This window comes from Etheostoma cragini, chromosome 3 (genome assembly GCF_013103735.1).
Source record: "Etheostoma cragini isolate CJK2018 chromosome 3, CSU_Ecrag_1.0, whole genome shotgun sequence".
Taxonomy (NCBI): Eukaryota; Metazoa; Chordata; class Actinopteri; order Perciformes; family Percidae; genus Etheostoma; species Etheostoma cragini.
The window spans coordinates 9,519,127-9,541,200 of NC_048409.1; the positions used below are offsets into that span (position 1 = coordinate 9,519,127).

The window sequence follows — 22,074 nt, forward strand, 5'->3', positions numbered from 1 at the left end:
CCCCCCCCCCCCCCAGGTTTGGGCTGAGCCACGAATGTTTACACCATCTGGCTCCACCCCCTGAATCATATGCAAGCTGGGAAACTACCCTAAAGATAAACATATCTGTATGTAGAAGAATTTTTTATATTTGACCAGCATTGTTATGTTCAAAACCAGGCTTGTCTTGGGGTGGATGTTTCAGGTACAGATGTCATTGAAGTGCTGTTTCAGCATGAAGCTGGTACTACTAAGTCAACGGGATGAAAAGGAGCCATTTGAAACCAAAATTTTGAACCATCCCTCATTGTTAGACCACAGCGACTCCTAGTCAGTGTGGATCTTTTCTAATTTGGTGATCATCAGTTTTTTTTATTGCAAAACACAGTATTTAGATATGACACGTCAGGGGAGCAGGGTCAGCAATGCAGCCTATCACAGGAGTAGTAGTGATAATAAGTAAACAAACTACTGAACCTCAAACTGAAGCTCGAACAGAAGCTGAATTTTGATTTTAATGAACTTTGGAAATGCTGCCAAAGTCTCTCCAGTTGGTCAAATAACATATTTTTGAACATCTAAACAAAGCTTAACTATGAAAATAGACTGCCAACCCACTAAAAGAATTGCCTCATTCTGGTTTTAAAGTGACAGTGTTCTTTTGGCGTTTAATCAAAGCCACAAATAAGACTCGGGGAAATACTGGCCTGTAAAGTACTGCAAGACTGAAGCTTCCTTTTGTAATATTCTCCGTCTTTCTGGCCCTCTGTTTTTTGTGTTTTTCTTGTGACCTTATTTCCTCTTTCTCTCTAAATCTATCTCAATCTCTCTTTCTCTCTCCCAGATGAGGGTGTGCAACAACAAAAGAGTTCTGGCAAATGGAATGAGACAGATCTGGACGTGTCTTATGAGAAGAAACCTCACCACGCCTATGACAGTTGGTTGATTTCCGCTAGTTTCTCAACTTTGTGTTGTAAAAAATCTGTGAAATGAGTCCAGGACAAATCATTTGGGAAGAAGACCTGAGCAGCACTGCTACTGCATGTGTTTTCTAACTCTCTTTTCTAACTATTCTCTGTCTCTTCTAACACTTTCCTGTTACAGAGAAAGAGTGGCTACGGCCGTCTGTGCCAAACAGCAGTTGGAGAGAATCCAACCTGGATGGCCCTCCTCCGGCCCCAAGCCCCAAAAAGGTGGGTGGTGCTAACAGAGAGGCTTTCAGATAGGTAATGTGTGAGAAATATTTGTTTGGCTCCTGTTGTAGCCCAAACCAATTCCCTCGAGTTCTTAGAGGTCCCATGTCATGCTGCTCTTTGGATGCTTTTATTTAGACCTTAGTGGTCCCCCAATACCATATCTAAAGTCTATTTCCTAAAATTCAGCCTCGGTGCAGAATTACAGCCACCAGAGCCAGTCCCACAATGAGCTTTCCTTAGTATGTGACATTTCTAAGTCTGTAACTTTTGGGAGAAGGGGGGGGCAAGCTAAAGGCTGGGGTTGTGGTCTGGACCAATTGCTACTTTGCTCATTTGAAAGCAATAATGTCTCTCTTTCATGGGTGGGCCAAATTCTCTGGGCGAGCATGGCAGAGAAAGGGGAGGTAACCTTGCTCCTTATGACCTCATAAGAAGTTTGTTGGTGCAGCATCGGGGGCTACTCAGGATCTCAACCTTCCGATTGGGAGGCAACCACTCTACCACTAAGCCACAGACATCCCTTTTCACAATTGTTGTTGCGCATTGATGCCCTTTTTTGCGTGTCAATTCTTAACGTAAACGATAGCCTCGTACACCATGAAAAAATATATAATGGTTTGCATCTTACTTGAACAATTCCAAGCATTCGTTCTCTGAGAATCTCTCTTACATCAAACCAAAATTTGGTATTGTAACTGAAATCTCCCTTGCCTAAGTGATATTTGAACAAATCGTAAATGAAATCAAAACAGGACCGTGGGGATTGGCCATCAGCACACAAAATTTAAGCCAAAAAAGAGTCAAAATTATCTGTTATTTAGTCCTATGAGACACTTATACAGTCATGTGATTCATTGGCTTGTGATTGTAGAATATAACCATCTTTTTTCCCTTTCCTTTCCAGGATCCTCGTTCTCCATCTCTCACATTTACCCAGGGTTCTCTGCCCCGTAACACTCGTATAGCAGATGTTTCCTCCCCTTACACCCCTCAGCCCATCATCTCCCGTATTTCCATTCCCCCAACTTCTACTCAGTCCCGCCAGCGCAAGCCCATCCCTCTTTCCGTCATCATGCGTCTCCAAAACCCCCACTGGGGAGCCATGTCCACCTGCGAGCCCAGAGTCCACGGAGGAGAAGGGGGCATGGCCCCGTACCAACCGCCTGTACCCTTCCCGAGAGAATTCTTCCACCAAGCTGTTCCCCAGCCACCCGATCTGAGACAGCCAGCCATATACACTGACGGTAAAACACATTTAATGAGGGATGTAATCATATGATTACTCACTGATCTTTTTATTTATTTATTTTTTTTATTAAACGAATCCCACAGCTAAATTACTAGAAAAAAAATCTCTTTAAATAAACAAACTAAGAACACGTAGTGACGTCTGAAGTCAAACACGGGAAATCTACCAGAAGATCGCTCCCTAGGCGATATAAAAACTGCTTCCGCATTTATTTTTTCTCAGCTGGTTGTAATCTTGAAAGATTTATGTTGTTTTCTAACTGATTTGCGATGCATCATTACACCCCTAATATTTAACATCTGCACACGTACTCTCTATGCTCAAAGGATCTTTGTCACCTAACATTGTGCTCAAAATGTGCTTTGGTATCCGTCTTTGCAGTGCTCAACTCAGGCGATGTAGACGCAGAGTTAGAGCGGCTGGTCCATGTCCATCAAATACCTGTGATTTCGGAGAATCCCAGCATGCCAGAGGGCAGAACTGAGGGTGCCACCCCAGCCCCCCGGCCCCTCAGCCCCACCAGGCTGCAGCCGGTGGTGGGTCCCGAGGCCCAGACCGAGGACATCCCAGACCGGGAGGAGCTGCTCCGCCTGCGGGCAGAGATCCCCCGTGCCCTGAAGAGACGGGGCTCCGTGGACCAATCCCAGCCCCTGAAGAGGGCCTCCCATTACCAACCCAACCAGTACAAAAGTCTCATCAACAAGCTTTTTCGCAGGAAGGTCCACCAGCAAAAGGGGGAGCAAGGTAGCGAGAGCGGGAGCTCCTCAGAGGGAGAGGACTTTGCTACACCTCCAGCACCTCTACCGGCACCCACCATGCTCAGTGATTTCAGAGTAAGCAACTGGTCAAACTCTCAAAAGAATTGCTTTTAAATTGGTTGAAAATGTGATAAAGCCACATAAAGGCTCAGGATGGGCCTTTGGGTTCGGGGGGGGGGGGACTACGCACGGCAAAAAGCATGACTGGTCTGCGTACAGTAAAGGCAAAGAGTCTGTGTTACCTTATTTGACAGGAATCTATAGGTCTATGCATTTAACAGTTTTTTTACGACAATATGATAAACAAAAGATACGTTTTATGCAAGAGTAAAGGAAACCCCAATTAACAAAAAAAAAAAAAGCTGTATGTAACTCTCAGTTTATGTTGATTCTTTGGACAACAGCGGTGCTGTTTTGCCACACCTGCTGTTGTAAAGCTCTTTTCTTTACGGTGCTGTATCACCCACTGTAGATTACTGAGTTGGTGTCAGCTGGAGGTCAGATAACGTTAGTTGTGATAAATGTTTTGCCTGGACAGAAAATCATTCATTTACAATAAGAGAATAAGTTACAGATGCATTGATGCATTTCAAGTGTTGCATACTGTAAGCGGCGTATCCCTGTCACGTGTCACGAGCCAAAGCAACACGAGATTGTTGGAGCAACCAACGTAGAAATAACTTTCACACAGCGCATTTCATGTAACTTTACATAAGTATAGGGGTATAATAGTAAGCCAACACAAACACGGACTAAAAGGAATAAAACATCTGCACTAAAACTTCTTTGGGGGGCAACAAAAATCCCTCTATGCAGGAAAAACCCTGAAATTATCTGGCAATAAATATGTTTTAGATCGCTGCATTGGACTACAATCTCTCCAGTCAAGTGTTTTTTCCTTTATTCAAGCTGGCATCCTGTTTGTCTCCCCAGAACTACCATTCCATCCTGCGGCGGTCCAAGCGGGAGCAGAAATCTGTTGGGAGGCGAGCCCGACTCAGCCCGCTGGTCCTGCTGCTGGACGGAGCGCTGGTCGGAGAACTGGAGATAGTGCAGCGGGCCGTGCAAGAGGTGTGTGTGTGTGTGTGTGTCTACAGAATATGATTTTTTTTCACTAATGTACAACGCTGTAGGAACATGGCATGGCATGCTGAGATTCTTGGCCGGGAAGATGATACCACTGAGCAGGGTGCCGTTATTAAGATCCTCCTCACTAACTCCAGAGTACCACGTAGCACAAAGGTACTTGTTGCCGGGGTGAAACACAACATTAACAAGTTTGATTTAATTGCCATATCTGACAACTTTGAACGGTCGTTAAGACAACCAAAGCACAATATTAATGCTGTCCATCTGTAAAATTAAGTTTCTCCATAAGAAAAAATGTGAAAGAAGCACGTTAAATCCTGTGTTTACCAGAGATGTGCTAATAAGTTTCTTGGAATTACTGTAAATCATTCAGCAAGAATAAGCATCAAAGATGACCAATCAATACAAATCTTAATCAACTAAGATCAAAACATACACCTAAAATACTCAAGACATTGCACCAATTGTTTTTATTTCAGTAAACATGGAGTGTGGATTCAGTAAGAGCAACGTATAATATTTAAACAACAATGGTGAAATTAAGTGAAAGAAATCTGCCCAAAACAAGTCCACTATGTAAAGATGAGTTATATAAAATATGTTGAGGATGAAGATTTATTAAAAGATAAAGAAAGTTCACTCATTGAATAAAGACAATAATGCACGTTTAAGTTGTGCTTTTGATTACATCGTTTCCCAGATTTCCCCCTTTTCTTATAAAAACAGTTTTGGAATTCATTTATGGGAAATTGTTAAGAGGTTGTAGAGGAAGTAAAAGGTTCCCACTTCTATTTAAGGCTTCTGGGTTAACAGCAAAACAATAAAGAAAAGGAAGTGCAACAACCTAAACATACCTACCCCAAATAAGAGGGCAATGGTTCGTATTTATGTATTTGTGTTGTTTGCATTCGTTGGTACTACATTATATCCGTTTCCAGCTAAACAGAGCAAAAGCAGAAAATGTCCAGTATCCACGTTATGTTCTTCTTTACAAATGAAATAAATGTCAGACTGACGGACTTGTGATGTGCATTCTCAGTCTGAACTAATACACTTTCTCCACTAAAATTTGCATTTATGCAAGTTTTTTAAACACTAAAACTAAAAATGAGTACCATCTACCAGCCAAATGCTGGTAACATATACAGTATAGAAGTGGCTGGTAGATTTGCTTCATCCACCAGCTAACACCCATCACCCAAACAAACATTGTTAAAGGGGCAACATGCAGTTTTGGCAATTTCTTTGCTGTTTCTTTGCCTTTTGCTCAGGTTTCTCTATAGAGCTCCTGTTCACTTGTGTCTGACTCCTCGCTAGGTCGGTCCGCCATTTCCTCTTTGTCTGTTCCTCCGACAGTGCTTTCCTAGCTCGCTGCTTCTTTTTTGACAATAGTTTGAAAAACTTAATTTGTACTTTGTGGTTATAGCTAGTCAGTTCCTTAATAGGGGCGTGTAGGCCTGTGTGTGCAGTGTGGAAAAACCACCCTTGCAACTTTGGGCCGACGAGTTGCTGGCCCAAAGTTGCAAGGGTGGTTTTTCCGCTCACAGGCCCTGGGGGGGGGATCAAGACAACCTCCGTTCAACGCCCAAAAAAGTCACATAACAATTCCAATGACTCCGAAGCCGTTCAGTAAGGTAATTTACGAGAAAAAAAAAACGCATAGTTCCCCTTTAATCTGTTGAGTGGCTGTTCAGATTTAAACATTTATCAGCTGTTTGACCCATGGACCAAAAACTTAATTTTTAACCCTGCTGCTAAACCTGCTAAAAATAGCCAAAACACTCCTTTCCCATTGCCAGTAGAAGAGTATACCTGGGGGGGGTGGGGGGTGTACAAAAACTACAAACTCTGCTGAGACAGTAAAGTGTGGTGGCAATGCTGGTGCTCCAGTTATGGAATTTACAAATCACTCAAAAATATATATTATATAACATATCTACCTTTCATTCTCTCTGGGAAGGTTTGCTCAGCCGGCTTTTTATGATACACATCCCGCAACTTCTTCACACAGAAATACATTGGCCTGGAAGTTGCTCATGCCTACAACAGCTTCCATTTTAGGGGTTAAGAGCTTGCTCATGGAGACCCTGACAGTAGTTTGGGAAGAAGGATAAAGTGGATAAACCAGTTACAATAGACATAGACAGAGAATCATATTCATTTAACATCACATTATCTAAACTGGACTCACATCACATATCTCTACATCACTTCTCTGAGTCAATATTCTTGAAAAATGATGTTTGATAATTACTTGGTGCAATGATGTATCAGTTACATGTGCAATACAATCTTTTGTTTAGCAACATTATCTTTCTTAACCTAATCTCACTTTACTTGTACTTAACGTTTTTTTTTTTATTTCTTGTACTGAAGCTATGTAACTTTAAGTTTAGTCTATATCCATGACGTTCCACTTCCGGGATTGTTCTGGGGAAATTCCACCCTGTGTCCCTCATTTTTGGATGGATGTACCTTTCTCGTTCTTTGTGTTGGCGTTCTAACCTCCGGTGGATTTCTGAGGACTATTGTTAACTGCTCCTCAGATCTCTGCAGGTAAATCCAGACGGCTAGACAACTAGACTATCCGTCCAATCTCAGTTTTCTGTTGGAAAACTAAAACAACTTTTGAACGTACACATGTTCCACCAAAACAAGTTCCTTCCTGGTGCTGGTTTGCAGAGGCACTGTGTCTTTGTCCAGCGCTTAACACCGCTTAAGATGATTGTGATTGGTTTAAAGAAATGTCAGTAAACCAGCGCATGTGTTTCTGTCCTCTGGAGGAAGGTCTGGCAAAGCGAGACTGCTTTGTTACTTTATACCCTTATTGACTTGCTCTTACTCTTGTTTTTACCTTGAAATGGACAGTGAGCAACTGCAACTAAACAGTTTCCCTGAGGGGATGAATAAAGCATTTGTTTTGATTCTGATTCATAGATGAACGACCCCAGCCAACCCAATGATGAAGGCATCACGGCCCTTCACAATGCCATCTGCGGCGGACATTACAATGTGGTGGACTTCCTGGTTCGCATTGGAGCCAATGTCAGCGCACCAGACAGCCATGGCTGGTAAATATCTGCTTCTACCATATTTATGCCCTACCCGTCCAGTTAAAACCGTGTATCTCCAAATATGGTAAATTGGATTTTGAATGTTTGTGATAAACTGAAGGGTGACGTGTTGAGAAAATTCTCCTCCATCTATATACGGAAACAAAAAGCAGAGAAACTCAGATTACAACAAACAGAGGTCATGTTAAGTCAAGCTAGTGGTTTCCAAACGTTTTCTGCCGGACCCCCGTTTTGTAGATAACAATATTTTCATTTTTTAGATTGGACTGTGGTCACCACCACAACATATTTTCTTGCACATGGCACATACTAAGGAAAGATCATTATAGGACTGGCTATAGTGGCTGCAATTCTGCACCAAGGCAGAATTTTGGGAAATAGACTTCAGTTATGGTTATACGGGACCACTAAGGCCCTACAAAAAAAATCTAAAAAGCACCATGTCATGGGACCTTTAAACAATCTGACCTTTGAATGGAAGATAAAAGGACAGCACTATGACAGTTTTATTTAAAGTGCAGTTTACTGCTTATAAAAACATCTGAGCGTCTTTTGGCATAGGTCAAAGTCTTTCACGATGTGTATATTTTGGCAGTTGATATCGCAGTAATGATAACAAATCGTCGGTACTCCTACATGTGTTAACTGTTGTTGTTTGCCCCCCAGGACGCCGCTGCATTGTGCCGCTTCGTGTAACGACCGTCCTCTGTGTGAGTTTCTGGTGAGGAACGGAGCTGCTGTCATGGCCATAACGGAGAGCGACGGCGCTACCGCCTCCCAGAAGTGTGATCCTTACGCTGTCGGGTTTGAGGAATGTGAGAACTTCCTTAGGGGTGAGGCATTTCACCCACACACACTATACACACACACACACACACAAGCACACACCCAATGACACAGTGGTATTAAATGCTAAAAGTCAAACACAATAGAATGAATCATAAAATGACAAGATTTGACGGTTGCTCTGGCCTTTACTCTTTTAGCTGTTTTAATTGTTAAATGTGACGCTTTGAGCTTAGTCTTCAATCAGACACGTGCTCACAGCTCACACACACTCACAAGATGTAGCTGATGCTGACATAACCATCGTAAAACTCAAGTCTATATGCCTGGCTCTTGGCCAATATTGTCATTCAAAGTAACTTTAAAGATTTAGCTCTGTATTTAAACAAAATTAAATTTGTAGTGCTGTCATTGGCGAGACAAATGAAAACAATCGGTGCAGTCTACACCTAGTTATCCTCCTGCTAAAGTTAAACAGGCTTAAAAAGGTAAGTTTTAAACGAGTTTATAGCCTCTAAACATGTTCAAAATGTCAGTACCAGTGCTTAGCCATGTGCAATGATTCCTTCCGAGTGGACACAGTAAATCTGACTGCAGTAGATGTGACAGAAAGGGATAAAACGAATGACAATCGACTAGTGTGGACTTCACCGGAAAACAGGAAATAAACAAAGGTACTGTATATGCACTGGCTGAATTAACACAAGTTTTACCATAAGGGGCAAGGTTACCTCCCCTTTCTCTGCTTTGCCCGCCCAGAGAATTTGTCCGACCCAAGAGAGAGAGAGACATCATGGCTTTCAAATGAGCAAAGTGGCAGTAGGTCAACGCCACACCACCATCCTCCACCTTGCCCCCCAGCTCCTCCTCAAAAGCTACAGACTCAGAAATGACACATCTTAAGGAAAGCTCATTGTGGGACCGGCTCTAGTGGCTGTAATTCTGCACCAAGGCTGAATTTTAGGATAGAGACTACAGATACAGTATTAGGGGACCACTGAGGTCTAGACAAGAGCACTGTGTCATGGGACCTTTAGTATTTCTTTATTTCCTCATTGAGTGGCACAGCGGATCCGTGCACGCTGTCAGCTGCCGTCGAGATGCCGGCCTCTGCGGATTTTATTGTTTTGCTTATCCCATAGTTAAGAACATAGTTAGGAAATACCACTAGTCACCCTTATCATTAATCTAAGTTATCCCTCTCTGAGTGTTGAATATTTCTGTATTTCTGCTGTTTGTAACACCAGGTGTGGAGGCTGCCATGGGGACGGAGAACAGCGGGGTGCTGTATGCTTTGTGGAGCTACCCGGCTCAGGCAGCCGACGAGCTGAGCTTCAGAGAGGGAGACATGGTCACCATCCTGCAGAAACCTGAAGGCTCGGACTGGTGGTGGGCCTCGCTCTGCGGCAGGGAGGGCTTAGTTCCAAACAACTACTTTGGGGTAAATTTCACCAATTTTGAAATCAAGAGTTGAACATTTTAGCCTTTTGTGTGGCGGGTTGGGCGTCAGTTGACAAATGGTCCATTTGTGTGACGTCCTGTTGTGTTCTTTAACACCCCCCCAAATGTAGAACAAGTAGCATTTATATTTCTACCACTGTTGTCCTCGTTTATAGATCTCAAATTAAACGTGGCACTTCCATTTTTGGGTGACAATACAGATTAGCGCCGCCTGCTGTTGTGGAGACGTATTACGTTTTGTTGCTTCGTTGTATTTCGAGGCACTTTTTTGACCAACTAGGAGAGACTGATTAGTCCAATGGCCTTTTCTGCCATGGTCGGCCGTCTGGTTGGTGTGTCAGGGGCTTAAGTTGGTCTCAACTTTTCACTGCAGGCCTGCTGCATGTCCCCTCCCCGTTGCAAACCCTGCCGCAGCCTAAACACACTAACCCTTTCAAAATGAAACTTATTCACACTGCCTGCAGGCCTAATGCAGAAAATAAACATGAATGTTAATGTTTTTTTTGTTTTTCCCCCCCCCAGCTTTTCCCGAAGGTTCGACCCAAATCTCTCTGCTGAGTGGTCTCTTGATGGTGACGAGGACTGTCTCAGAAACTGTTGTTTGACTGGACTGCATCTGTATCAAAAGGCTGCAACGCTGCAGGACATGACAAGGGTTCTTATCTGTCAGTAGAGTTGAAGGAGAAGTCTCAGTATTCATTGGATTCACTCACGATCTTTTGAGAAGACATACCATTTGTACTGGCTATGCTGTAGGATTTGTTTTTCTGGTAAAAGCTACAAGTCTATACTGTGCTAAACGTCTTCTGTCAAGATATGGCTGTCTATCCGAAGGTTACAAAAAGGCCATTATGCCCTGCTGTTTTTACTCAGCTGTGTTCCAGTCACACACTGACATTTCTGCCTCATCGGCTGGTTAGTAACGCCTATGCTCACAGTGGCTGTTCAGTCCACTCATCAGCAAGGTCAATGTAACTGTATGCTATCAACAAACACAAGCCATGATTGCTCAATTTAGAAAAGGGCCACATCCGTCAGAGCATTATCAACCTGCTCATCCCTGGAGCAAAGCTGTCTGCTGTCAATCCAGGTTTAACGTGAAAGAGATTGGCCAGGAGGTGATATTGAGCTTTTATTTCTGTTACGATATTTCTAAAATGTACTCTTTGTAGATATCACTGTTTTTGCAAATAGTTTATCTGATGGAGCCTGTGATTTTTACAAGCCAAAGCTTTTAGACATTCTACCAATGTGGCTTTAAATGTAGACTTTAAATATTTTTAACCAGCCACAGTTGAAACTTAACTGCATCTATATGGTTTCTACTTGGCTCTAGTCTTTGTGCACAATGTGGGTCCTTCATGCTGGAAATCACAGGTGTGTGTTGGGGGGGGGGGTAGCCCCACTTAAAAATAAACCATGCTGTGTGTTGTAAATACTATAATGATACATTCTTAAAATAATTGTGTGCTACCTTGCCTCATGGTAGTTTGGCCTGCCTTCCCTCGTCATCTTCATTTGAGTTAATAGGTGACGATAAAAGGTGACTGTGAACCAGGGACAGAGCACCGTGAGGGGGGGTCTTTTCCTCGGACATTGCAGTTAAGTATAGCCTTTAAAAGATGACTGTCCTACGACGGCAGTTAAATTTAGGCATCAAAACGACCATAGTACAAGAGCCAGAGAAGAAAAGCCTTAAGAAGAGCCACTACAGGTGAATAGGGAACATATTTAAACTAACAGATATCATCATGAACCTTCCCCAGTTGATTACTTTTCATGTTATAGAGGAGACCTTTATGAGACTTGATCAGTTGAAATTGTTTCTGTTGCATTGTGTGTGGGGTTATGTTGTGCAATGCCTGAACTACTAGTTAAGATTTAAAAAAGAAAAAAAAAGAAAAGTGGTTTGGTTCAAAATATGGCCCACTCAAATAGTACATGCTATAGAAGTCTGTATCTACAACATTCTAATTCCGGGATTGATCCGGTGCCAATGGAAATTCCTTCAGATGTCCTTCTTTTTGGCCAGATGTCCGTCACCTTCTTCTTTCTTTGTGTTGGCGTTCTAACCTCCGGTGGATTTCTGAGGACTATGGTTAACTGCTCCTCAGATCTCTGCAGGGTAAATCCAGACGGCTAGACAACTAGACTATCTGTCCAATCCGAGTTTTCTGTTGCACAACTAAAACAACTTTTGAACGTACCACCAAAACAAGTTCCTCCCGCCCGGTGCACCGCCTAAGATCATTGTGAAATGCCGTTAAACCAGAGCCCGTTTTTCTCTTATACAGGAATGCTGTCTGGCAATGCAAGACTACTTCTACATTGATAATAGTAGTAAGGCTTTCTTCTGTGTACACATATCCTATACACGGGCAATTTGGCTTTATTATTTGTGTCCCTTTTAAAAAAAAATACTCTTGAGAAATGTATGTTTATTGTTCCCCCCCCCGCCATTGCTGCCTCTATAAATTAATGTCTTTGGAAGAGAACATTTGTCTATGACAATAAAAGTTTTTTTTGAGGATGTGTGTGTGTTTCCAGTGGTAGAATGAATGTTTGGCAATGCATTTTTTGTCTTGTTTTATTCAGTTTTCCGTGTAACACCTTAGTTGCTATACTGCTGTGCACTTACAACCTGTAACCCCCTCCCAAGGCACACATAGCAACCAAATGTTGACATACTCAATAAATACACAAGTTACACATTTTTGGTTTCCATTGAAATGGTTTGTTACAGTCGTGTGTGTTTTTGGCTTAAAAATAAGGAATGTGAAATGTCCTCTAGTGAACAGCAGATGACACTGTCCGATCAGGTATACATTCAGCCCTCTTAGAACATTTACATTTTGTCAATACCAGCCAATATTAAGTCATATATAGTAAAACACCATTTATCTTCATCTTGTCTGCTATGCTGTGCGTTACGGTGAACCTTGTAAGTACTTTGTTCTTCTTTGAAGTTATATTTATTTCTCCCGCTCCTCTTCTTTTGCCCCCAAGCAACTGCTGTGTATCTTAATGAATCAATTAGCTGCACTATTATGCACAAGGGTGATTAAAAAAAACTACACTCATGATTAATATAGTTTTAATCAATCCTGACTGAAGCCTTTTGATCTGCAGACTATCTCTACCCCACTGGTGTTAACAAAAAAAAAAAACACGCTTGTATTCTTCATCACAACCATAACCCTGAGGAAGATACGTGTCAACAGTGTTTGAAGCTGATTGCTTTTTCATGTTTTTTGTTTTGTTAAATGGTATGTAGATTATAAAAAACATATGACAATGATGATTGTGATGATGATGATGCCATTCACTGTATTCTCCCAAGCACTGGTGAGCTAATACAGTGTGTTCAGGTTTTCTGTTGAATAATTCAGATTATTGAAGAGGACTGAACTGTCCACTGACCCTGGGCAGGATACTGTACGTAATGTTGAAAGAGTTAAAAGAGATCTCTTCTTGGTTTTGACTATGGCAAAGAAAAGGAGCACAAGCTGCAAAATGCCAATATTAAGTCTCATCTTTATTCATAAAACATATTTCTTCAACAACTCAGCCAAGTGACTTGTGCCGCTATAATTTTACTCAGCAGGTTTCTAGGAAGAAAACACAAACATAAAGAGAGGATGAATAATAGGAGTCATTTCTTCAGCATGAGTGTTATTACCTGCATGGAGAGAATTACATTTCTTTCATTATCATCGTGGGTATTTCCCATTTTCTGTAAAGTAACTTTTTGGTTTAGATGATCAAAGAAAGATGAGTCGCAGTTGTTGAAATCAATGGTTCCCAACATGGGGGTTGCATACATCTGAGGGGGTCACAAGATGATTAAAAGGATAAAAGAGTTTTTTTTTTAATTTAACACGTTTGTGCTTTACAAATTATGCCCACTTTTTTAAGCTTGGCATAGTCATAGTCATCCAACCTATGGCAAGTGGTGGACAGCAGACATTGCTTTGGTTTAAAGCAGGGGTCTTCAATACCATAAAAAGGTACAGTAAATCTAAAGGCTTTAGGCCGCCTTCTACGTTACTGTAGGCCATGTTTAATATGTAACTCAGTTCTATGCAATATATGTAGGAGGGGGTCCCTGCTCTGTCTTTTTTTCAACTGAGGGGTCTTAGGCCTAAAAACACTGAAGACCTCTGGGCTAGAGCCTTTACTTTAGATATCACTTTTTTTATGGCCCAGCACTAAGGTGTTAAAATATTAATTGTTGACATATTCATATATTATCACATTGTGTTTTAATGTTAAAATGTGGAACAGTTAATCTGTGGATGGCTACTTTATGTATAGGCTAGTAAGCCTATCAACAAAAAGATTCATCTTTATAAATAATATGTTGGATTCGTGTTTATATATATTTTCAGACATATACTGTATATATATATATACATATATATACATACATAGTTTGTTGTTTTTTTAACTATCCAAAAATGTCCCTGCAGCGACTCTAAGGACCCCCTAAGGTCTTCCCTTGTTGAAGATCTCTGGTTTAAAAGGTTTAAATAATTAAAGTTAATTGAGTGCTGTCCTATTTGAATGTCCAGCCATCTTCATCCGCTTATCCGGTATCGGTTCGCGGGGCAGCAGCTCCAGCAGGGAACCCAAACTTCCCTTTCCCAAGCCACATCAACCAGCTCCGACTGGGGGATCCCGAGGTGTTCCCGGGCCAGGTTGGAGAAATAATCTCTCCACCTAGTCTTGGGTCTTCCCTGAGGCCTCCTCCCAGCTGGAGTTGCCTGGAACACCTTCCAGGAATCCTTACCAGATGCACGAACCACCTCAACTGGCTCCTTTTGACACAAAAGAGCAGCGGCTCTACTCCGAGCTCCTCTCGGATGACTGAGCTTCTCACTTTATTTCTAAGGGAGACACTAGCCCCCCTCCTGAGGAAAACCATTCCGGCCGCTTGTACCCTATGTGAATATTTGCTGCATAAAACACAACCTAATGGAATACAGTGCCATAATAACAACTACATTTGTGATTTTTTTATTGTTGAAACTGGAAATTAAGCATTGCTTTTCTCTAACCTTTCTCTACTTCAGAGCTGTTAGATTACATTGCTTTACATGCCAAGCTATGCCCTGCTACACCCTGCTACGCTCTGCAGTGCTTTGTTACCTCCTGCTACATCCTGCTACGTCCTGCTACGTCCTGCTATGCCCTGCTTTGCCCTACAGTGTCCTTCTACACCTTTTGACGCCCTGCAGTGCCCTGCTACACCATGAACTACTATAACTACTATTTCTAATCATAGTTCCATCGTCTTCATTCTGTCTATTATTGCCACTGTTCATCACACTCGCAACCCCATTAGACACCGCCTACCAAGAGGCTGGGTCTGTCCGAGTTTTTTTCCCTAAAAGGGAGTTTTTCCTCGCTACTGTCATACAGATAGAATGGAATTGAATTGTATTAAATTGAATACATTGTATGTAGGAGTTTACACAAACGCACATTTTTCTTGGGCCCCTCTCTGACAGACAGTGCTACCCTGGAGAAAGAATTGTATCTGCAGCAGTGAAGACTTTTGTGCTGAACAGTGAGTCCGTTCCAGCAGAACTCATTTGATGCCTCATTGAAGCCCTATTATTACCACGATGGAGCAAAATGAACTGTTATTGACGTGGTCTGCAGCTAAACACATACAAGCAAATGGGCTTTACAGGCATGAAGCAAAGAACAGAGCTGGGGAGGCTCTACAGAGAAATAAGAGGGCGGAGACACCAACAAAGCAGAATGGGAAAATAAAAGGAGGAGAAATAAAGAGGGAATGTGGAATGTGATATGGGGAATGGAATTTCTGAGCGTACCACACAATGTTAAAGGGAGACATGCCAGAGGAATGTATTGGAAATCTATGAATCACTCAACTATGTCAAATGTCCTCCATTACACCTGCTCTGACTGACAGCAAGGCGACATCCACAGCAATGTGTTTTTGTTTGAAAATCCTATGTTTACGCCTCGCACCAGTACTGGGTAAATCCTGTCCACTCTGCAGGCGATTTGATTTCGCCCCGCAGCTCTGTCTGGAAACCTGCACATTTAATTCTCCTGCTTCAGTTTACAATTTTGCGGGAACCAATAACAAACTGGCTTATCTACCTGGCGCAATATTGGCGGATTTAACACAATGACATTAGAGAAGCGACCAAGAAGCTTCTTGTTTATCTTCAACATACCGGCGGCCACCGAAGCGCAGCGACCGGTTGATGCCACTGTCGCTTCGACGACCCCCAGATTGTTGGTCTGATTGGTTGAAGGACTATCCTAATGCGAGTTATTTGAACTATGCCCGTTGCTCACGCCCCTTGTGCAGAGAAAATACAGAGCAGACTCCCCAGAACCATGCTCAATCTCAAATCTATTGATCTTGACTTGACCCACTTTACTGCGTGGTTTTCTGATGCCTTAAAACGGAGACATTTGGAAACACTGCTGCCCCAGTTTTGGTTTGAAAACTTTGCGGTTGCTTTGTAGTCTGGACCGGCACAAACAGAGACATTTGGAAACAACAACGTACATCAGTCAGTCTTATCAGTTAAGGAGGCCCGCATACAGAAACACTTCCAGTAAATCCCCGATCTTACTTTCCCCATTGTCATTCTTTCTCCGATTTACATTCTGTATTTTTTTCAACTTAGCCATTTTCAACTGCAGAGTAATACCAGACAATCTTCCTGTTTACGCATGCCTAGTGTATGTTAATGGTGTTTAAAAACGAAAACATTGCAGTGTGGATGTATAGTCAAAAAGACAAATCAAAAAGATTGCTTCTCTTTTTTGCAAAAAAAACGTTGTGTTCAAAAAAGAAGAAGGGTTAGAAGAAGGGTTCATTTCATATTTTTGTTTGTGAGTATGGAAATAAAAAAGTTAAAACCCACTCGTATTCACGCAAACAGACATTGTTTCATACTTGATTGGGGTATACAATGCCTCCGTCGTAAGATACCAGTGGAACCACGAGTCATCAAAGTTGTATGTTTTTGCCCTTTAAGAATTGAACAGACACCCCTCTCAGTTCTGCCTTTGAAGAGATTGGTTCTGTCAGACCGGCAGCATTATAATGTGATCTCAGCAAGAGCCATGCTTCATTATTTAGGGAAAACAAACAAGTGTGTATTTTTGTGTAATCTTGTGGCTTCACATGGCTGTGACAATGGTTGGGTGACAGATGCAAGCATACCGTGTGCCATCTCCGTTTCCTAAAAGTCCAGACCAGAACTGGACTGATGCCTCGTTTTATTTGAGAGAATTGCATGTGACAGCCAGCAAACTGCCTCGAAGGGAGACGTTGTGATTGTGTGATTTTGTGTGTGTGTATGTGTGTTCGTGCGTGCGTGGGTGTGTGTGTGTGTGTGTGTCTGTGTGTCTTTGTGTGTGTGTGTGTGTGTGTGTGTGTGTGTGTGTGTGTGTCCGTATGTCTATTTTTTACATGCATGTTTCATGCTCTACTCTCACTCAGACACTAAGGTGGTTGGACAGATAGGCGACCCTGCATAAACAGAGCTTTGCTGAACCCACAGGGTACACAGGGCACAAACTTCAAATTGGGAAAAAAAACAAACTCAACAGTATTTTTTATTTATTTTCCCAAAAAAGGGACCAGCCTGCAAAAATGTCCACTCCACTTCTGTTTCTTTCCTTCCCAACTTCAGCTTTTCTATCAGTGCTGCCACTCTGTGCTCCTGTGGTATAATGAATAATAGAGGAGTGGTTGTCGTCCCTCGCTCCCCTAGTTAATCAGAGCTCGGCTGGCTGCCCTCTCCTCTGCCACTCCTCACTTTAATAAATCATTCAGGCCTTCAGGACAACAAGTCTGTCAGTGCAGGCTTGGCAAGGGCCATTCTGGTGAAAAGTCATCTTCTCTCAACTAGGGCTGGGTAGCGATACCGACACCGTGACTTCGATATCGGTTGCTAACGATACTTGTTTTCATGCCAATGAAAAAAAACAAAAATACATTACAACATTATGGCAAAATGTATTTTTTTTCCTGCTCCTGCTACGTGAGCCGTCTCTGTGTTACGTTGAGTTTTTCCTGCGTGAGAGCAAGTAACGTTAGACAGCCGATCACAAACACAATAAGATCTTGAACGAGGCAGGGTGCAGGCTGATTGGCTCACAGACGCTGATAAGATTCCTTCCTAAGGTACTGTTCATTGACATTTGGTATTTAATGACAAGGCATATAACAATACTCTATAAACTGTACTTTAGAGGCAATTCGTTCGGTGCGTAAAAGGTGTTGAACTCGGAAGTGAGGACCCGTCTTTCACTTCCACCGCCTCCTCATCCTCTTCTCCAGGACAACAACCAGCCCAGTCACACTTTCATTTCATCTCATTCCTGTGTTCTTCACTGTTTTCAGTTGCACCATCTCTCATGTCCTTCTCATATTCTTTTTTTTCCATTTAGGAGACAAATCAGACTGGCAAGGAGTCCCACTCCTTCCCCCCGTCTCTCTCCCATGGGAAACCATTTCACTTAAGCTCTCACTCTGCCAGAGTGCCTCCCAATGCATAATGTTCCCATTCTTACAGCGCCTTCACTCTCTCTGCCCTCCCTGTTAGACCAGAAATTTCTGTCTGTGATGACGTCACATGGATTTGTCCCCAATGGATGCTGCTGCATAGGGTCATAAAAATGGATGGATACAACAAAACCTTGCAGGGTGTGTGGAGAGAAATAAATTTCCCTGCAACGTTTACATCTAGGCAGAAGTCCATTTATTCGAAGGTTGCAGGAGTTATTTTGTGTCATGATTTGTTACATGATCTGTGCATGAATTAGCCTCAGCCTTCTGTTTCAGATAGTGCTAAGCAATACAGTTATTTGTTGCATGGCGTTTTGTGCGTTACATTTAAGCGATAAGAGCAACTTCATAGCATTGTAAGACCAATGTTATCACCTGTGACTCAAAGTGATCCTGACAGAATTGCATGTTGGTCTACTGAGTCTGGATTTCTGAAGAAAATGGTTAACTGCTCCTCAGATCTCTGCAGGGTAAATCCAGACAGCTAGGTCTGTCCAATCGCAAGTTTTCGCTTGCATGACGCATGCATGATGATTTGCAGCGGCTCCCTGCGGCCAGAATGCTATATGGAGTGGCCAGACTCTCCTCCGCTCCGCAGTGTGTCAGTGTGTGGATGGTCAGGCAAAGCGAGACTACTACCAACCAAAACCAAACAAACAACCACACTTTGATGTTTACTGCAGATATTTCAGAGTGAGGGTGCGCCACAAGCCATGGTAAAACACAAGTACTTCAGTCATTAAGAAACACATTTAGAGCAAGCCAATATATCCGAGAGTCTTTGGATTGGTTTAAAGTTGTATAGACATGCAAAAAGTATGCATTATGCCCATGATTACTCAATTCAATTAAATTTTATTCAAATAGCGCTATATAACAAAAACAGTTATCTCTTTGCGGTTCAGCAGGTTGAGACCGTATTCTGTGATGTTATTTACAGAAACCCAACAGTTCCCACCAAGAGCAAGCACTAGGCGACAAAGGCAAGGAAAAACTTCCTTTGAGAGGCAGAAACCTCGAACAGAACCATGGCTCAGGGTGGGCGGTCATCTGTCTCGACCGGTTGGGGAGGAGAGAGAGAAAGAGAGAGAGACAGACAAAGAGAGAAATGGAGAATTGCAGCAGAGGGTGTCTAGCAGGAACATGGAGGTATCAGGTGACTCCAACCACAGATCCAGAGCCAGAAACACCTGCAGGAAGCCATAGAAGGAGAGAGAAGAGGACAAGACTCTGGGGGCGAGAGAGCACAAGACTCTGGGAAAGGGAAGAAGTCGAGTTAGTAACATGCATTAATGGAATGAGGTTGCATACAGATGGAGAGAAGGAGGAAGAGAGAGGTGCTCAGTGCATCATAAGAAGTCCCCCAGCAGTCTATGCCTATAGCAGCGTAACTAAGGGGTGGTTCAGGACTCTCCTGAGCCAGCCCTAACTATAAGCTTCATCAAAGAGGAAAGTATTAAGCCTACTCTTAAATGTTTGAGGCGGTGTCTACCTCCTGAACCCAAACTGGAACCTGGTTCCACAGGAGAGGAGCCTGATAGCTGAATGCTCTGGCTCCCATTTTACTTTTAGAGACTGGAACCACAAGTAACCCTGCATTCTGGGAGGGCAGTGTTCTGGTGGGGTAGTAAGGTACTATGAGGTATTTAAGATAAGATGGTGCCTGACCATGAAGAGCTTTGCAGGTGAGAAGAAGGATTTTAAATTCTATTTTGGATTTTACAGGAAGCCAATGCAGAAAAGCTCAACCAGGAGAGGTGTGATCTCTTTTCCTGGTTCCTGTCAGAACACGTGCTGCAGCATTCTGGATCAGCTTAAAAGAGTATAGTCTTTTATGCTATGTTAAACATGTTGAAGAGCTGGAAACGGCTTATCACTCGGTAAGACTGTGTATACCTTCATGGCATATTACCCACAGTGTTGGTCTGTTCATTTAATTCATTTCAATTTTATTTTATTCATGCCCAATTGCATGTATGAGGCTTCATTTGAAACCTGAATTCTTCTACTTTCTGAAAATGTGCTTGTTTAGCATGTGATAAAAAGACAACTTACACTGCATCAGCTCCAACATGCTTCAACACAGTTTTATGGTCCTTAGCAATACCAAGTCATGTTTAAATAACAATAACACCACCATCGTGCCGCACTATGCAAACCATCAAACATACCTTCTACTGGTCAACACCTGTAAAACGTTTTAGACCTCTAGGCTTTGAATGAAAAATCAAAGACAAAACCAGAATGGATTTGTGGGGACACACACACTCACACATACAAAACACAGGATTTTAAAGTTTTTAAGTTAAAAGCCTTTGTTTGGAAATGCTCTGTCCGTCTTTTCTTTTCTATTCTTCTCTCCTCCATCCAAATGAATCCCAGGAACGAAGTGTATGTCTTATAAAGATGAATTGAGAAAAATTAAGTTTACTGACTCTTGTATGCAGGAGATACAGAGGGTTTATGATTAAGGTGTATAAAGATGGTTGAGCATATCTTTGAGATTTGGAGCAATAGGTCTGATTTACGAGGGAATTCTTTAAAGTTTTACCCCAGGGCATGCTTGTCTGAAAAGAGAAGAGTTTCTTCACACTTTGTGCGCTAAAAGCACGGAACAAGCTTCCAGAAGTGGTTGTGCGTTCCCTTACAGTTAACTCTTTGAAGTATAGGTTAAATACATAAAAGATGTGATGTACTACAATGCCGGTATATCATTTATGTGACTTCTTTATGAAGTGTAAGTCATTTAAAATCATAAAATGTGATTAATGAAATCAATGTGCATCAAGATTGTTTTTACCATTGTTTTGTGTTGTTTGCCTCTGGAATAGGTCTGGAAGGATTTTTTATCCTGCACCAGAAAAAAAACATCCATCTCCCCCCAGATCCTCTCTGGGTATCATGGCTTTGTGCAAACAACCTCTGAATCTAACGCTGTCTCCTCTCCTCTCTCTTCTGGGTGTTCTCAGCCTCTTTGAGCCCCCACCTCCCAACTCCCACCACCTCCACCTCCTTAGCCAAACAGTAGTATCGGTAATCACTTCAATTACCAAAAAGCATGAGACCCCATCCCGTCCTCCATCTCTTATGGTCTCTCTTTGGGTGTTTCTCTCTCTGTCTCCCTCCCATCTCCCTCTCTCTAATTCTGTCTTCCTCTTTTTCACTACAGGCGTACATGATGACTTAATTCATTTCTTTTTAAATGGCCACTCAGGCATTTATTGTATTATTTACCACAATTTAATTATATCATAACCCTGCAGAAACTCTTAAACATGGTGTGTGTGTGTGTGCGTGCGTGTGTGCGTGTGTGCGTGCGTTTGTGCGTGCACATGTGTGTGTGTGTATGCCCTGATATTTTCTTGCTGTCTAATCTGATTAGTGGCCGTTCCACCTTCCCTTTCAAACATGCCTAACGAGGTGCTGTGTTTCAGTTCACTGTGAGGATAATGAATAAAAGGAGAATGATGCAGGCAAATTTGCTGCGTCTGGGAAAAACATTATACAGGGTAACAAACAAAAAACAAGAGAGAGTGAAAGATAGAGGGAAAGACAGAGAGAGAGGAAAGACAGAGAAAGAGTGAAAGAGAGAGGGAACGAAACAGAGAGCAAGAGAAAGAACGAGTGTGATGAAAGAGGGAACGAGAGAGGACAATAGACTGTGGAGTGCAAAGGAGAGTTGTGTAATATCATCATTTTGTGCGGTGACCTCAGTTAAATAGTGCAGCCTGCCTTGTTGCAGTGAAACACTCCACACAGGCAGCTCTGTCCATGGCTGTTCACCACCACAATGTGGATACAACTTCACATCAACTATGTGTTAACATTATTAACATTACTGTCATGGTTGTGGTTTTCTGTCGCGATTTTTCCTGTTTATTTTGCCAGTTGATTCTGTGTTCCTGTATTCTCTGTT

At 42.3% G+C, this 22,074-nt stretch overlaps 1 protein-coding gene across 3 annotated transcripts in view; it reads left to right on the forward strand.

Moving 5' to 3' along the window:
• ppp1r13l (protein phosphatase 1, regulatory subunit 13 like) overlaps positions 1-22,074 on the forward strand; it is a 38,890-nt gene that overhangs the window by 13,413 nt on the left and 3,403 nt on the right. The window contains exons 5-14 of one of the 3 annotated variants that reach the window (XR_004656044.1): positions 824-916; positions 1,084-1,172; positions 2,080-2,419; positions 2,806-3,257; positions 4,116-4,253; positions 7,209-7,342; positions 8,012-8,178; positions 9,379-9,572; positions 10,115-10,672; positions 13,907-13,910. Coding sequence is in view for 2 of the 3 variants with exons in the window: in XM_034867292.1 (XP_034723183.1) it covers positions 824-916; positions 1,084-1,172; positions 2,080-2,419; positions 2,806-3,257; positions 4,116-4,253; positions 7,209-7,342; positions 8,012-8,178; positions 9,379-9,572; positions 10,115-10,150 (1,643 nt within the window). In the remaining variant the exon portion in view is untranslated. Of the gene's footprint in view, positions 1-823; positions 917-1,083; positions 1,173-2,079; positions 2,420-2,805; positions 3,258-4,115; positions 4,254-7,208; positions 7,343-8,011; positions 8,179-9,378; positions 9,573-10,114; positions 11,062-13,906; positions 13,911-22,074 lie in introns of those variants that run through there. The other 2 variants (XM_034867292.1, XM_034867291.1) reach the window with 2 other exon arrangements.